We start from the raw sequence: 17861 nt of genomic DNA, 5'->3' as shown, positions 1-17861 counted from the left end.
CTGTGAGGGGTCTCTTGATTTGGGTAGTGGTTTTTTTTTGCTGTGAAGAAGCTTCTTAATTTGATGTAGTCCCATAGGTTTATACTTCCCTTAGTCTTCTTTGTAATTGAATTTTTTTCATTGAAGATGTCTTTAAAATGTATGCGGAAAAGAGTTCTGCCAATATTTTCCTCTAAGTATCTGATAGTTTCTGGTCTAACATCCAAGTCCGTGATCCACTTGGAATTTACTTTTGTATTTGGTGAAATAGAGTTCAGTTTCATTCTTCTGCATGTTTCAACCCATTCTTTCTAACACCATTTGCTGAAGAGACTCTGCTTTCCCCATTTAATAGCCTGGCCCCTTTGTCAAAGATTAGATGTCCATAGGTGTGGGGTATTTCCCCTTTTGTTGTCCTTGTTTTTCATTGTTGTTGTAGTTATTATTGTTGTTATTTATGTTGTCGTTAGATAGGACAGAGAGAAGTGGAGAGAGGAGGGGAAGACAGAAGGGGGAGAGAAAAACAGACACCTGCAGACCTGCTTCACCACTTGTGAAGCGACTCTCCTGCAGGTGGGGATCCGGGGGCTCAAATTCACTACACCCCGCAATCATTATTCCTTTTTTTTTTTGGATAGGACAGAGAGAAATTGAAGGGGGGAGATAGGGAGAAAGAAAGACACCTACAGACCTGCTTCACTGCTCCTGAAGCACGACCCCTGCAGATGGAGGGGGAGAGGTGGGGGCTCAAACATGGTCATCTTGTCTTCTATCATTATCCAACAAATAAAATATAAACAAAGAAAAGGTTAAATGAGGGAGTTGGGCAGTAGCGCAGTGGGTTAAGCACACGAGGCGCAAAGCGCAAGGACCAGCATAAGGATCCCAGTTTGAGCCCCCGGCTCCCCACCTTCAAGGGAGTCACTTCACAGTGAAGTGAGGTGAAGCAGGTCTGCAGTGTGTCTATCTCTCTCCCCCTCTGTCTTCTTCCCCTCCTCTCTCCATTTCTCTCTGTCCTATCCAACAACAACTACATCAATCATAACTACAACAATAAAACAAGGGCAATAAAAGAGAATAATAAATATTAAAAAAAAAAAGTTAAATGAAAAAATATTTTCTAAAGGACATACATGTGCTGTGTGACATTGCCAGGTCACTTTACCCCTCTGAGCTGAGTCCCAGTGAGGTCAGCAGGATAGGGCCCAGGTGTGAAGAGACCAGAACATGCCCTGCCCCTCCCCCCACTGTAGGAAAGGCCTCCCCCTCTGCCTCCCCACTGCCGTCTCTCCCCCAGGAGCAGTTCATCGAGCTCTGTAAGACGTTGTACAACATGTTCAGCGAGGACTCGCAGGAGCAGGAGCTGTACCACGCCATCGCCACAGTGGCCAGCCTGCTGCTGCGCATCGGCGAGGTGGGCAAGAGGTTCTCGGTGCGGCCAGGCAGGAAACCCAGGGACGAGGACCCTGAGGAGCAGGAGCCGCCAGCCCCCGACACCCCTCAGGACTCAGCCCGGGAGCCCCAGCTGGCCGCGGCAGGAGACCCCCAGGCCAAAGCCGGCGGTGACACCCAGCTCGGGAAGGTGCCCCAGGAGAGCCCGCTACTGGGCGAGGGTGGCGGCGGCGAGGGCCAGGGTTCCCCGGGCCAGCTGCTGTCGGACGACGAGACCAAAGACGACGTGTCCATGTCCTCCTACTCAGTGGTCAGCGCGGGCTCCCTGCCCTGCGAGGACCTGGCAGATGAGGACGCGGTGCTGGTGGGTGGGGAGGCTGCTGCCCAGGGCGGGGGCTCTGTGGATGCGGACTGGTGCATCTCCTTCGAACAGATCCTCGCCTCTATCCTGACCGAGTCTGTGCTGGTGAACTTCTTTGAGAAGAAGGTGGACATTGGGCTCAAGATCAAGGACCACAAGAAGGTAGAGAGGCAGTTCAGTACCTCCAGTGACCATGAGCCATCAGGCAATTCAGGTTGACCACTGCCCTGCCTGCCTCCTTCCAGTTTTCCACCTAGAGATCCCCCTCCCGGTCTCCCCAGCCAGTAAGTGGATGGAAAGATGCCAGAGCACCCTCAGTGGGGGTGCAGGCAGGATCCCAACTGGTGTCTTGGGCTTTCAGACTGTCCCCTGCTCTGCCCATGGGGCCTCTCCAGAAGCTTTGCACCCCTAAGGAGTGGAGAAGCTTTCCTGGTCCCAATTAGAGAGTCTCCCACCTGTGGGTACCTCAACCATGGGGCCTTGGTGTCCCCAGAAGCCCTGGCTGCTGGCCTGGGGGTGCGCTTGTAGCTGCCATCCTCCCCATGTTTCCTGTGCAGTCCTCAGGTCCAGATAGATTTCCTCATGCTCATTTCCGTTGCCACAAATGACACTGCTCAATGCCTTAATAAATCCCTGGAGAACTAATGCCTCACCACGTGCAGAGCCTGCCTATTGCCCATCCCAGGCTGGGCACCAGGGGTCCCTGCTGGGGCAGGGGTGACAGACCCAGGGAGGACGGGGCACAGCCAAGGCCAGGAGGATGCACAGAGGGGCCCAGTCCTGTGGGTCCTAGCACCAGGGTCTGGACGAAGGGTCCCTGATCCCGGAGCTGCAGGTGGGCCCAGGGTGACTGGCTGAACTGTGAAGACCCCTGATTTGTGGCATGAGCCCATCACCCCTGCCCGGCCTTCCCCACACAGGAGGCTCTCGCCTGCACTCAAAGGTACATCTCTGCCTGCTTTGTTTTTGCTTTTTTATTCAGGCTAAATTACATACCATGGAATTCACATTTTAATGCATGTGATTTTAGCAAATAACACCCCCAAACCAACTTCTAACATTCCCCTCACCCCAGAAATCCCCCTGCTGCTCACACTCAGAAGACCATAACCACCCCCAGCCCAGCCAATCCCTCATCTCTTTCTGTCTCTGGAGATTTCTATGGCTGGTTCTAAAAATAACAGTCTCCATGGTGTGATATTGTTCACAGCTGTTGGGCCAGTTTCCAAAACTGCCTCAAAACAGCATCAAGGAAACTGAATATTTTCTGGCTTAACAAAGAATGTCAGTGACTAGTCAACAGGAGCAGGAGTAGAACTTAGCGGTAGAGCGCGAGTTTCACATGTGTGTGGCCCTGGCTGCTATCCCAGCACCAAAATAAAATGAATAAATAATAATCACTGGGGTAGGGGAGATAGCACAGTGGTTATGCAAAGAGAAGCTCATGAGTGGGGCTCGAAGGTCTCAGGTTCAATCTCCCACACCACCATAAGCCAGAGCAGAGGGGTACTTTCATAAAAAATAAAAATTTAAAAATAATAATATTGTCTCCTCTCTAGTATTAATCCAAACTGACTTTTCCATGACATATTTTCAGAAGATCCATTCTAGAAAGACTATGTCCTTGGCCATAAAGAAATTAAGGAAATGTAAGACATACAAACCCTACATGTTTGGCAGTTCTAATAGATTGAAATCAGAGGCCTGGGAAGTGGTGCAGTGGGTAAAACCTTTAGATACTCAAGCATGAGGTCCTGAGTTCAATCCCTGGCATCCCATGTGCCAGACTGGTGCTCTCTTTCTCTTGCTTTCCCACACTCTCATTAACAAATAGATAACTCTTTAAAAATAAATTAATAAATTGAATTATTTAGAAGGATTTAAATAACAGGATTTGCATAAATGTTTTATGTACTAGGTAGAAGTGTACATTTGAGAGTATAAAGAGAATACAAAGGAGGAATCTAGCCTTTTCATGTGATAAAATCAATTATAGTAGTATTTTCCCCTATTAATCATGCAATTGGGGATAGTATTCAAAATGTTTAACAGCCAACAGAGTAACATTAAATAATATATGGATAAAACAAATAAAATTTTAGATATACTTTTACTCTGAGTAAGCATATTTTTTCTCAAAAGATTTATATCAAAAGAGAGAACCAAAGGATCACTCTGGCTTATGCAGTGCTGGAGATGTAACTTGGGACCTCATGGCTGGGAGTCCAGAATTCTACCACTGAGCCACAATAACTTAAAACTGCTTACCCAGTGCATCCCGGGAGGTGGCACAGTGGTAGAGCTTTGGATGTGGAGGTATGAAGTTCCAGGTTCAGTCCTCAGAACCACATACTGAAGAGGACTGTTCTGGCTTCTCTTTCTCCCCTCTCTATCTACTGGAATAAATCTTAAATATATATTGGAACCAGGCAGTGGTGCACTTGGTTAAGTGCTCACATTACAGTACGCAAGGACCCAGGTTCAAGCCCCTAGTCCCCACTTGCAGGGGGAAAGTTTCACAAGTTGTAAAGCAGTGCTGCAGGTGTCTGTCTCTCTCCCTATCTTCCCCCATCCCTCTCAATTTCTGTCTCTATCCAATAAGTAAATTTTTTAAAAAATTAGAAGAAGAAGAAGTAGATACAGAACTGCTTATCAAGTGATAAGTTGTTCCAGCCCATCAAGTAAGTCATTGTTAAGATTTCCAGGGGGGGAGGGATGTAAATTTGCAAGATTTTTGTTTCATATGAGATGTACAGTTTCACATGAGCCAGAGAGAAGCCACAGTATTTCTCCGGTACAAGTGGTGCTGGGTACAGAGCTGGGAGCCCCAGGCAGGCACCTAAGTTCAGTATTCTACCAGCTGAGCTATCTCCCTGACCACGTGTGGATTTTTGTTAGTTTTGTCTTTACCAGAGCACTGCTCAGCTCTGGCTTTTGGTGGTGCAAGTGATTGAACATAGGGCTTTGGAGCCTCAGATATGAGAGTCTCTTTGCATAACCATTATGCTATCTCCCCAGCCCCCTTATGTGGGTTTTTAAAAGGATTGTGTATTTATTGCAGCTAGGAGGAGGAAAAAACACAGACGTAAGAAAACAATATTTTCTAGTACTTAAGCTGGACTCAGTATTTTCATGGGCTTTCTTCTATATATTTTTTTAATTTTTTATATTTATTTATTTTCCCTTTAGTTGCCCTTGTTTTTTTTTTATTGTTGTTGTAGTTATTATTGTTGTTGTTATTGATATTGTCATTGTTAGATAGGACAGACAGAAATGGAGAGAGGAGGGGAAGACAGAGGGGCAGAGAAAGATGGACACCTGCAGACCTGCTTCACCGCTGTGAAGCAACTCCCCTGCAGGTGGGGAGCCGGGGGCTTGAACCAGGATCCTTACGCCGGTCCTTGCGCTTTTCACACATGCGCTTAACTCACTGCGCTACGCCCAACTCTTCTATATTTTTAAACCTTTCTTGTTAAAAGTGAAGACAAACATTAGCCTAGGCCTACACAGCATCTGGAGCCTCAGTATTCCCGACTTCCAGTTCCACATCTTATCTATTCCTGCTGAGGTATCTTGGGCAATAATATCACATTTTCTGTGACCAGGTTTTCTGTGATATATCTGAAGGCTCCCGAGATGCTTTCTTGGAGGTGTTGCTCTTCTCAGAGGTAAGCTTGTGCTGTTTTGCCTGTTATCTTTTTGTTTTGTACCACAGATGTACTTGTAAGTAGACAGTGCACTGTGAATGTTCCTCACTATTTTTTAAATATTTATTTATTCCCTTCTGTTGCCCTTGTTTTTTATTATTGTACTTATTATTGTTGTTATTGATGTCATCGTTGTTGGATAGGACAGAGAGAAATGGAGAGAGGAGGGGAAAACAGAGGAGGAGAGAGACAGACACTTGCAGACCTGCTTCACTGCTTGTGAAGCAACTCCCCTGCAGGTGGGGAGCTGGGGGCTTGAATTGGGATTCTTAACGCCAGTCCTTGCACTTTGCACCACGTGTGCTTAACCCACTGCCACTGTCCAGCTCCTGTTCCTCACTATTAATGAAAACATTTTGGTGCTAGGATCTGTGTTTTCAGACTTTTTTTTTCTTTTTATATTTATTTATTTTCCATTTTGTTGCCCTTGTTTTTAGTTTTTATTGTTGTTACTGATGTTGTCTTTGTTAGATAGGACAGAGAGAAATGGAGAGAGGAGGGGAAGACAGAGAGGGGAAGAGAAAGACAGACACCTGCAGACCTGCTTCACCGCCTGTGAAGTGACTCCCCTGCAGGTGGGGAGCCAGGGGCTCAAACCAGGATCCTTACGCCAGTCCTTGCGCTTTGTACCATGTGCGCTTAACCCGCTGCGCTACCGCCTGACTGTTTTCAAACTTTTGAAGGAGCTTGTTGAGAAGTCTGCAAAAGCTTCTGCTAGACTCATCATTGTGAGTTTTCTTTGAGGTTCTTCTCTTTGTCCTCCCCAAGTTTCCTTTTCTCTTGTCTCTTCTTCAGCAAAGCCTTCCTGTTCAGTTCCCCAAGAAGCGCCTCTAGGAGCCGCTTGTGGTCCTCACCCACACCCAATTGAAATTCCTTCTGGTCTCAACCGTGGCTCTGTTGGTTTTGCCAACCTCTTTATCTGTTGCCTTTCCTTTGGAGTCATGGGCAGACATCAAGTATTTTCTTGCAGATGCTACTCAGACTATTCTTGGAGACACTACTTCAAGTAAGGTTCTTGATGCAGTTAGTCACACATGCTCTGATCCTTCCAGAACTACTCAGTGTCTTCCCAGTGTTTCCACTTGTAACAGTGGCCTGGACAAAGGTCCTCCTCAGCTAGAAGTAGGCTTTAAAAACTGCTACAAGTCTTTGGTCCCCTGATTGGATCAAAGAGGTGTGGTGTTTGGAGAGAGAAAAGCCACTTTGATATTGGGGTGGAAATCACCAGTAAACTAAAAATGTCCAGGAGCATTATCAATGATTACCAAACTGTTGAGAGATAAGTTGTCCTCTCAAAAGACCTCTTCAGTTCTCTGGTGAAGCAGTTCTGGAGGGCATCCTGGAAGAGGAGCTAGGTGGCCCATGACTTCCTCTTGCTCCCTTGGTACACTAGCAGGATGTTTCCTGATGTGCTTGAAGCCATGGGGTTCTCATAGTACCAGGTCACAAAGGGTTTTGATTTGTAGCCTATGAGAGGGGGAGGTCTTCAGATTCAGTGCTGTCTATGAGTGGGGGAGGCCTCAGATTCAATGCTGCCTGTGAGTGGGGGAGGCCTCAGATTCAATGCTGGCCCCGTTCCCACGACCACCACCACTACTACCACCATAAGCCAGGATTCAGCAGTACTATGGCAGATAAATCTGTAGCCTGCAACCTTACCCCCAGGCTACCCTGTCTTGAAAACCCTTGAACCATGGCATTGGCTTGGCCTCTTTCTGGTTGAACACCCTTTCAGGCATGCATGTACAGGACAGGAAGGCTTCATCCATACTGAAGATTTGCTCTGGCAAGTAATTTCCATCCATACTCAGCTTGTCAAGTGTTTAAAAAAATAATAAGGAAGTCGGACGGTAGCGCAGCGGGTTAAGCGCATGTGGCACAAAGCACGAGGACCAGTTTAAGGATCCTGGTTCAAGCCCCCCGGCTCCCCACCTGCAGGGGAATTGCTTCACGGTCGGTGAAGCAGGTCTGCAGGTGTCTTTCTCTCTCTCTGTCTTCCCCTCCTCTCTCCATTTCTCTCTGTCCTATCCAACGACGACATCAATAGCAACAACAGTAATAACTACAACAATAAAACAACAAGGGCAACAAAAGGGAATAAATAAATATTTTTTAAAAATAATGGGAGTCGGGCAGTAGCGCAGGACCAGCATTAAGGATTCCGGTTCGAGCCCCTCGCTCCCCACCTGCAAGGGAGTCGCTTCACAAGCAGTGAAGCAGGTCTACAGGTGTACGACATCAATAACAACAATAGTAATAATGACAACAATAAAACAACAAGGGCAACAGAAGGGAATAAATAAATATTTAAAATAATAAAAATATCAGCTGTCTTGACATCAGCACTTGCTTTCACACTAGGTAATGAGAAACAATTCTTGAACTGTTTATGCCACCAGGGTTATTATGGAGCTTGTGTATAATGAATCCACCACTCCTGTTGGCCATTTTTTCCTTTTTTTTTTTTTTTAAAAATAGAGGCAGAAAGGGAGTTGGGTGATAGTGTTAGTGTAACGGGTTAAGCGCAGGTGGTGCAAAGCACAAGGACATGTGTAAGGATCCCAGTTTGAGCCCCCGGTTCCCCATCTGCATGGGAGTCACTTCACAGGCGGTGAAGCAGGTATGCAGGTGGAGTCCACCCATTTCTTTCAGCTGGCAAGTGTTTTGCTTTGTTGGTGACTGGCACAGTACTGAGAGGAATACACTTCTGTGTCTGGTCTTCAATCCAGGTTGCCAGTAGCTTCTCCGCATCTGACAGGGGCCCTTCTCTCATTTTTTGATGGTCTTATTGTTTTCAGTGAAGCAGATCCTTTAACAGCTTCTGTCACTTTGTTTCTGTTTCTCAATATGGCAGCAAGGGTGGAAGGGGACATGCCTGACCGGGGAGGATAGCCCTGTCTGACTTTCCACTGTCTTCATCACCTTCACCTTTGTTTCCAAGCCTGTCACTCACTCCACGTGGTCTCTTACTGCCAACAGTGGTGGTGGGTGTTGATTGCTTAGGGACCATGATCAACAACGTGAAGTTAAGCCAAGCACAAGGGCCAACAGTGCTGTGCAAAACTGGAATAAAACCCTAACACCTGATAGCAGCCACTGCTGCAGAAATTATCCCCAAACACAAGACCAGAATCGGGTGTGGTGAATAGAGAGGAGTTTAATACATCAGTGGGCAAGAGATCTGGATCTCTCCAGGAAGTTCTCTGCACCCGGGACAAAGGAACAGCACTCCTCACACAGAGTTTTAAATCCTGGTTACAAGGAGGATGCAGACACGGGCACACTGCAGGTACCTGATCTTTGGCCCTGGTGCTAAACTTGGATGGGGGGGTGGGGGGCGCCTTACCTCTTCCGGCCAGGCTGGACTCCTCCCTAGCGTCCTGCTCAGGAATGTGGAGGGAGGAGGTAAGGTAGCTGCAGTCACTGATGCTGAGGCCCGACCCGCACAGAGGAAATACAGACTTAGGCTATCCTTCCCTACATCACAGAGGAAACACAAATCTCTACCAGGCACATAGATTAAAATATCTACTACATGGGGTGAATCAGGAATCTACACTCTGTGTTCATCTATTTTTCCATTTCACCACGACCTCAGGAGAGGACAGAAATATGGGGGCCCGGGCCAGGTGGTGGCACACCTGGTTGGGTGCACATGTTACAATGCACAAGGGCCCCGGGTTCAAGCCCCTGGTCCCCACCTGCAAGAGGAAAGCTTTGCAAGTGATGTAGTGCTGCAAGTGTCTCTTGTTCTGTCTCCCTCTCTATCACCCTTTCCCTCTTGATTTTTGTCTCTATCCAATAAATACGGATTTTTTTTTTAAAAGAGTCAGGCTACATAGCGCGAAGCATAAGGACCAGCATAAGGATCCCGGTTCGAGCCCCAAGCTCCCCACCTGCAGGGGGGTTGCTTCAGCGGTGAAGCAGGTCTGCACATGTCTTTCTTTCCCCCTCTGTCTTTCCCTCCTCTCTCCATTTCTCTCTGTCCTATCCAACAACAACATCAATAATAATAATCAACGATAAAACAAGGGCAACAAAAAGGAAAAAAAAATCCGGGAGTCGGGCTGTAGTACAGCGGGCTAAGCACAGGTGGCGCAAAGCACAAAGACCGGCATAAGGATCCCGGTTCGAACCCCGGCTCCCCACCTGCAGGGGAGTCACTTCACAGGCGGTGAAGCAGGTCTGCAGGTGTCTATCTTTCTCTCCTCCTCTCTGTCTTCCCCTCCCTCTCTCCATTTCTCTCTGTCCTATACAACAACAACAACAATAATTACAACAATAAAACAAGGGCAACAAAAGGGAAAAAATAAATATTTAAAAAAATTTTTAAAAAAAGCCTACAGAAGCAGTGAAGATTCCCTGGAGGCAAAAAAAAAAAAAAAAAAAAAAATGTGGCCACCATCCCTGGATGGACGGATACATGTATGCTCGTGTGCAGACACTGGCAAAAGGTTACTCAGGCAGACTTGCACCGAGTCTCTCATGGTTTCCTCTTTATTTATTTGTTTATTATTTGGTAGGAGACAGAAAATGAGAAGGGAGTGACCCGGAAGGTGGCGCAGTGATAAAGCTTTGGACTCTCAAGTATGAGGTCCTGAGTTTGATCCCCCAGCAGCACATGTGCCAGAGTGATGTCTGGTTCTTTCTCTCTCCTATCTTCATTAATAAAATCTTAAAAGAAAAAAAAATGAGAAGGGAAGGGGAGATAGGGAGAGGCTTTCCCCCTGCTCGTGTGCGCTTAGCCAGGTGCGCCACCACCTGGCTCTCGTGATTTAGGTGTAAACAAGGTATGCTTGGTGTGCAAAACACACACCCGGGCCGCACGGACAGCAAATGCGGGCGGTCTGGAGCTCCAGCCGGGTCCTGCGCCCCGCGAGGGCGGCCCCGGGGCTGAGGGCGCCCGAGTTCCCGGAGATGCAGCTGGATCCCACCTGGCCCGGGGGCGGCCGCACCAGACAGGACACTTCGGTCTCCCGGGAAGCCAGGCGGAAACGCTGGCGCCAGGAGAGGTGGGAACAAGGACCCGAAAGCCGCAGGGCCGCCAACTGTCAGTCGGGAGACACCTGAAGCTGTTGAGGGCGTAACCAAGAGAAGCGGAGTACGACGCACTTCCGGGGAGCCTGGCGGGCTGCCTATATGTGGGGGCGGGACAGAATGCACCGCGCAGACGCACAAGGAGCACTTCCGGCTACTCCAGGAGCTGAATGCCGGCGGGGGGCGGAGCCGGGGAAGGGCACAGAGGAATACGCAGGCGCACTTGAGGGACTTCCGGCGTGGAGAAGCCTTGACCACGTGCGGTGGGGTGGGCTGTTGGCTGAGTGGACCAGAGAGCTGGGTTCAAGAGGTTGCCCAGCGCGTGGCAACCTCTTGCGAGGCCGAGATGGCGTCGTCCCAGCAGTCGCGGGTCCTGCGGTGCTGCTCCTGCCGCCTCTTCCAGGCGCACCAGGTGTGGCGGGCGCCGGCCTCCCCCTCCTCGGGTGCGGGGACGGCCGGGTCGCGGGGGACTGGTCCTGCGCACTGGCGGAGGGTGTTGTGGGTTTCTCCAGAACGTCGCTCTGGGCCGCTTCTCTGTCGGGCTGGGCTTGTGCGCCTGCAGGGCGACCTGGTGGGTTCTGGCCGGCAGATGTGGAAACCAGACTGGGGGCGGGGGTTGCCTCGTGTGTGCAGAGCCGGACCCCCAAAGTGGTGTTTTCTTTAATTCTGCATTGCGGGGGAGTCGGGCTGTAGCTCAGCGAGTTAAGTGCAGGGCGCAAAGCACAAGGATCAGCTTAAGGATCCCGGTTCGAGCCCCCGGCTCCCCACCTGCAGGAGAGTCTCTTCACAAGTGGTGAAGGTCTGCAGGTGTCTTTCTCTCCACCTCTGTTTCCCCCTCCTCTCTCTATTTCTCTCTGTCTTATCAACAATGACGACATCGATAAATAAAACAAGGGCAACAAAAGGGAATAAATAAATACTGAAAATAATAATAATTCTGTATTGCGAGAAGGCTGACAGTTTAAAACTCAGGACAGCTGTGCGCCCTGGGACCTCTCCTGGGCTCTGCGGGGCTGCTTGGTTTTTTTTTTTTTGTTTTTTCTTTTTAGGTTTATCGCCAGGGCTTGGTGTCTACAGGACGAAACCCACCGCTCCTGGCAGCATTTTTTTTTTCCCTATTTATTAGGACCGAGAGAAATTGAGAGGAGGGGGAGAGACTGACACCTGCAGACCCGCTTCACTGCGCGTTAAGTTTCCCCTTGCAGGCCCTCAAACCTGTGTCCTTGACGTGTGGTAACGTGTGCTCTCAACCAGGTGCGGCACCAGCCGGCCCGTTTGGTGGTGGTTTTTGCTGCAAGGCTTTTCCGCTGGGGCTCTGCCTGTAGCCTCCTTAGAGACACCAGCTCTGCTCCACTGCTGAAGCTGCCCCTTCGCATGACACCCAGGTCCTTGTACATGTTCCCATAAGAGATTATCCCCTCCCAGGCTCAGACCTGCTCCCATAAGGAACCCATATACCTTCCATTTTTTTCTTTCCTATTTTTAAAGATTTATTTATCATTAATAGCCAGAGCGTCACCTATAGACACATGTGGTGTCAGGAGTGGAACTTGGGACCTCATACTTGAAAATACGATGCTTTATCCACTGCACCACCACTCCCCAGGCTCCTCATTTTTAAATGTTTTGCCTTTCCTCCTTTTTTTTTTCTTTTTCCCCTTTTGTTGCCTTTGTTTATCATCATTGTTATTGCTGTCGTTGTTGGATAGGACAGAGAAATGGAGAGAAGAGGGGAAAACGGGGGAAAGATAGACACCTGCAGACCTGCTTCACCACCTGTGAAGCGACTCCCCTGCAGGTGGGGACCTAGCCACTCCAACCGGAATCCTTATACAGGTCCTTGAGTTTCGTGCCATGTGCACTTAACCCGCTGCGCCACAGCCCGGCTCCTTTTTTTTTTTTTTTTTTTACCTTTTGTTGCCCTTGTTTTATTGTTGTAGTTATTATTGGTGGTGTTGTTGGATAGGACAGAGAGATACGGAGAGAGAAGAGGAAGACGGGGAGAAAAAGATAGACACCTGCAGACCTGCTTCACCGCCTGTGAGGTGACTCCCCTGCAGGTGGGGAGCCGGGGGCTCAAACCGGGGTCCTTTCTCCCATCCTTGCACTTTGCGCCACCTGTGCATAACCCAGCTACTGCCCAGCTCCCTTTGGTTTGTTCTTCTTTTTTTTTCTTTTTTTTTTTTTAAGTGTGAGAAACCAGAGCACCATGCAGCCACATTTTAAAGATTTTTTAAATCCTGTAACTTGAGAGGATAGAGAAAAATCAGATCATCACTAGCACATGCCATGCACATGCTTTTAGCGCTGGCCGCCTCCCACCCTCTCACTTAGCTATTTTAGTGGCGAACTGGGTCATACTCACCTATGCAAGGCATGCACTCTACCCTGAGCCCCCTCCTAGGCCCCCTCAAATAGTTTTAGCAAGATAATCACAGTTTCGAATTCCTATTGCTTTTCTCTTTTTGCTACCAGGACCTGGCTGGGGCATTAAACCTGCATGAGCCCTAGTAGACTTTTTGTTTTGTTTTCAGTCTCACGAAGGGAGAAACACCACAGCACTGCTACAAACCACTGGTCATGGTGCTACCATGTGGTGCCAAGGGCTTGAAGACGAGTCCCTGAGCATAGTAGAGTGCATTCTACCAGTTAAGCTCAGTTACACACACACACACAACTTTCAAAACAAAAGCTAGAGAATAAACTGTTCTTTTCTAAATGGTAACCTATCTTTTTTTTTTTTAATTAACGTGTTTATTGGATACAGACAAAATTGAGAGGAAGGGAAAAAAGAGGCGCTTGTAGAGCTTTCCCCCTGCAGATGGGGACTGGGGCCTTGAACCGGGTCCTTGAGCATTGTACTAATGTGCACTCAATTAAGTGGGCCACTACCCTCTATGTCCTTTTAATGTCACCTAGTATTATCGAAGTATATTCGCTTCTCCTGCTCCTACTTACCTGCTAATCTGGTCTTCACTGTTTAAAGAATGGCATCCAGCTTATTTTAAATATATGCTTGGGGGGGGGGGTGGTGGAGGAATGCCCCCTCCCCAGGAGCAGTGGATTTGTAGTGTCAGCAGCGAGCCCCAGCGATAGATAACCCTGGAGGCAAAAAAAAAAAAAAAGTATTTGGTAGCCCAAGAAGTGGCACAATGGGAACAACATTGAATTCTCAAGCATGAGGTTCAGACTTCTATCCCTGACATCAAATATGCTCTAGTGATGCTTAATCTCTCAATAATAAGTGTCTTTTGGGGCGGAGGGTAGATAGAATAATGGTTACGCAAACAGACTCTCATGCCTGAGGCTCCAAAGTCCCAGGTTCAATCCTTCACACCACCATAAGCCAGAGCTGAACAGTGCTCTGGTTAAAAATAATAAGAATAAATAAATGCCTTTTAAAAAAAGTGGGGAAGTCACCAAGATGCTGGGTATGCATCTATAAGCTTGCTGAGTTTTCGCAAGCATTATTTTAGCAACTCAGAAGCTTTTTATTTTATTTGGGGGACTTTTCTAGGGGTTGAGTGCGACGGACTGCCCCAGCGGAAGAGCAGCAGGAAGGATCAGGGAACTCTGAAGGCGACCACCTGGGTGGGTCAGGAATCAGGCAGGGGAGAACAGAATACACCACACTGTTGGAGGGTGAATCTGAACTCAATTTTTATTCAGCAAGTGAGAGTTTATATATCTTTCAGTCTTACATAAATATCTGAAACAGAAAGTAAAGCTCATTTCTTGATTAGATGGCCTTGTGGTTTTACAAAAATGTCGTACTTCATGGGATGATGCATTTCTGAGTAATAGGCTTAGCAGACAGTATTTTATTTATTTATTTTTATATTTATTTATTTTCCCTTTTGTTGCCCTTTCTGTTTTTCATTGTTGTTGTAATTATTATTGTTGTCATTGATGTCATTGTTTTTAGATAGGACAGAGAGAAATGGAGAGAGGAGGGGTAGAGAAAGATGGACACCTGCAGACCTGCTTCACCGCCTATGAAGCGACTCCCCTGCAGGTGGGGAGCCAGGGGCTTGAACCAGGATCCTTACACTGGTCCTTGCTCTTCGCACCACATGAGCTTAACCCGCTGGGCTACCGCCCGACTCCCAGCAGATATTATTTTATGTAGAGTTTTAACATTATTTCATAAGAGGAGGTAAGTAAGTATTACTAAGAATTTTTCCTAAGGCTTTATGTATTTGATGACCCATAACTTTGTCCACCTCATTTCCTGTTCATCTGTATCTAATCTGGGGACAGGGACTGTTCATCCCCGATTACACGGCATCATTACCATGTACATAATGAAAACATTAATCAGAATTTCCAATTTAAATCTGCTGAAGATGCCAAGACCCACTCCCAGAATTCTTCTTCCTTGAAGAGAGTTTTCCGGGGTGCTGACCCTGTCAGACCCATCATTCTGGAGTTGAGTGGAGTGTGCCAGTTGAGAATACATGGGGAAGGGCAGATGGTGGTGCACATGGTTAAGCACACATGTTACAGTGCGCAAGACCCAGGTGTGAAATGCCCATCCCCCTGGTGCTGCAGTTATCGCTCTGTCTCTATCTCCCCGTCCCCTCTCAATTTATAGCTGGCTCTATCCAATAAATAAAGATTGAAAAAATATATGAGGATTGTTTTTATTTTATTTATTTATTGCCTCAGAGTTATCGCTGGGGCTCAGTTCCCACACTACAAATCCACTGCTGCTGGAGGCTATTTTTTTCCCTTTTGTTGCCCTTGTTTATTATTGTTATTGTTGTTGTTGGATAGGACAGAGAGAAATCAAGAGAGGAGGAAAGACAGACACCTGCAGACCTGCTTCACTTGTGAAGCGAGCCCCCTGCAGGTGGGGAGTTGGCGGCTTGAACCAGGATCCTTGCGCTTCCGCCATGTGCACCGAACCTACTGTGCTACCACCCGGACCCCTGCTTTTATTTTTTAATTATACATATGTAATATGGTACTTATTCTTGAGGTCATCATAGGTCCTATGAAGTTAATTTAAAATGGGAGTAGGAGGTATTAAAAGTTTAATTTCTTTTTTTTTTTTTTTTTTTTTTCCTTTTCTATCTTTACTAGATAGAGACAACCAGAAATCGAAAGGGAAGGGGAAGAGAGACACCTGCTTCACCACTCATGAAGCTTTCCTCCTGCAGGTGGGGACCTGGGGCTTGAACCCTGGTCCTAGCATACTGTAACGTGCACTCAACCAGGTGTGCCACCATCCCGTCCCTAACACTTTAATTTCAAGTCCACTGTGTAGCAGGCAGTGGACACATTTAATTTTCACAGCCTCCAAGCTAGGTGTCATTCATGTTACAGAGATGAGAACTGAAATTCAGAGAAACAAGTGGTTAGTCAGTCACTGGCAGAACCAGGTCTGTGTGGTAGCAAAGGTGCTGTTAAACTCTGCTGTGCTGTCTAGTCGCCCCATCCCCACCCCCAGTGAACCAACTACCAGTTTTTAAGATTTAATGAGAAAAGAAAGACCAACCTAGAGCACTACCACCTGTCCCCAAATACCTCCAGGGTTATTGCTGGGGCTCGGTGCCTACACTACAAATCCATAGCTCCTGGAAGCCATTTTTCCCATTTTGTTGCCCTTGTTATTGCTGTTGTTGTTGCTGGATAGAACAGAGAAATTGAGAGAGAAGGGGGAGAGAAAGACAGACACCTGCAAATCTGCTTCACCTATGAAGCAACCCCTCTGCAGGTAGGGAGCTGAGGGCTTGAACTGGGTTCCTTACACCATCCTTGTGCTTCTCGCCATGTGCATTGCTTAACCCGTACACCACCGCCCAGCCCCCCAAATACAGAGTATTTCTAAGTTGTTTGATGTCAAAAACTGATAAATACCAACAGAAGTGCTGAGTGATAGGCATTTTCACTTACTTGTTCTCCTTAGGAACTTCGAGCACTTTCCCCAAAGCCCCAGCAGGTTTTGTATTCTGGGTCACCCTGAGTTGGTTTTGTTTTTGTTTTTCCCCCATCCTTGTTTCCACCTGTCAGTGAGATCAGCTGGTGTTCATCCTTCCCCTTCCAGCTTAGTTCACTCAACAGGATTCCTTCAAGTTCCACTCATGATGTGGAAAAGGTGTGTTGGTATGCTTCTAATTCTGCTTTTAAAAACCCCTTCTGTTTCACGGGTGGTGAAGCAGGTCTGCAGGTGTCTATCTTTCTCTCCCCTCTCTCTCTGTCTTCCCCTCCTCTCTCCATTTCTCTCTGTCCTATCCAACAACAAAGCAACATCAACAATGGCAATAATAACCGCAACGAGGCTGCAACAACTAGGGCAACAAAAAGGGGGAAAAATGGCCTCCAGGAGCGGTGGATTCATGGTGCAGGCACCGAGCCCAGCAATAATCCTGGAGGAAAAAAAAAACAAAAAAACCTTCTGTCTCATTTGGTTTAATTCCCCCCTGCATTCTATTTACATAACACTGTATTCTATTTACTTAACCTCTGTTAACAAGCACCACCCTCCCTCCAGGGCATTGGTGGTTCAGTGGTAGAATTCTCGCCTGCTCCGCCCCCTCTCCTTGTCATACTCTGATTTTCACCAGTCACTTTTCTCTCCACCCTCTCTGCGTTGCATCCTGTTCCCACCCTACTGGGCTAGTATATTTATAAGGACAAGATTGTTTGTAGTTTTTAGTTTAGCTTAGCTTGGTATAGATTATGCTGCGTCCTGAATGAATAAAGAGATACTGCCTACAGCTCAACCATGAGTCCCTGGTCGTCTGTTACCTGCCCCGGCGAAAACAACAAAGGTGGTCTCATCATTTTTTACAGCTGGGTAGTTTTCCATAGTTCCCACCTGTGAGTGAGCTCAGCCAGTGTTCATCCTCCTGGTTTATATCACTTAACAGGATCCCTTCAAGATCTTGATGTTGGGTAGTGTTCTTGTGTGTGTGTTTGTGTGTGTACACATATAGACATTATAGGGTAGAGAGGAAGAAAGTGAAAGAGACCACCGTGCTGCGGTGTCCTGGGCTTGAACCTAGATCATGCACATGACAAAGCAGCGCACTATCCAGGTGAGCTTTCTTACCAGCTCTGCCACAGCTTCCTTAGCCACTCAGCTGCTGGACATCCAGGGTGCTTCCAAGTTTGGGCTGTTCCAAATCATGCTTCTGTGAACAGAGGTGTCCAGAGGTCTCTTTGGGTGGGTGTTTGTGTGTGCTTTTGGTACATCTCTTGAGAGGAACTGCTGAATCAAAGGGCAGGTCCGTTTCTAATGTTCTGAAGACTCTCTGAGTGCTTTCCACCTGGTTTGGACCAACCTACCTTCCCACCAGTAGTGCAGAAGGGTTCTTCTCCCCCAGCTTTTGCTGTTCCTATCCTTTCATGGCTTCCTCACAGGTGTGCTCACTCACTCA

The 17861-nt window shown here is 47.6% G+C and overlaps 2 protein-coding genes and 1 long non-coding RNA gene across 6 annotated transcripts in view; 2 read left to right on the top strand and 1 right to left on the bottom strand.

Moving 5' to 3' along the window:
• Positions 1-3845, top strand: part of TBC1D9B (TBC1 domain family member 9B) — a 36516-nt gene extending 32671 nt beyond the window's left edge. For all 3 annotated transcript variants that reach the window (XM_060197331.1, XM_060197332.1, XM_060197330.1), the window contains one exon: positions 1277-3845. In XM_060197331.1, coding sequence (XP_060053314.1) covers positions 1277-1951 — 675 coding nt within the window. In that variant the 3' untranslated portion in view covers positions 1952-3845. The remainder of the gene's footprint in view (positions 1-1276) is intronic.
• Positions 3846-8576: 4731 nt separating this feature from the next.
• On the bottom strand, positions 8577-10584 carry LOC132540344 (uncharacterized). The gene is made up of 2 exons (XR_009551499.1): positions 10256-10584; positions 8577-8916 (listed from the first exon to the last, which is right to left on the bottom strand). It is a non-coding gene; the product is annotated as an uncharacterized LOC132540344 (long non-coding RNA).
• A 125-nt stretch (positions 10585-10709) lies between these two features.
• MRNIP (MRN complex interacting protein) overlaps positions 10710-17861 on the top strand; it is a 28284-nt gene continuing 21132 nt past the window's right edge. For both annotated transcript variants that reach the window (XM_007527162.3, XM_060197343.1), the window contains exon 1: positions 10710-10888. In XM_007527162.3, the coding sequence (XP_007527224.1) occupies positions 10823-10888 (66 nt within the window). In that variant the 5' untranslated portion in view covers positions 10710-10822. The remainder of the gene's footprint in view (positions 10889-17861) is intronic.

Source organism: Erinaceus europaeus, chromosome 9, assembly GCF_950295315.1.
Source record: "Erinaceus europaeus chromosome 9, mEriEur2.1, whole genome shotgun sequence".
Classification (NCBI taxonomy): domain Eukaryota; kingdom Metazoa; phylum Chordata; class Mammalia; order Eulipotyphla; family Erinaceidae; genus Erinaceus; species Erinaceus europaeus.
The sequence above is the reverse complement of the archived record's forward strand: the minus strand, read 5'-3'. Positions and strand labels throughout refer to the sequence as shown.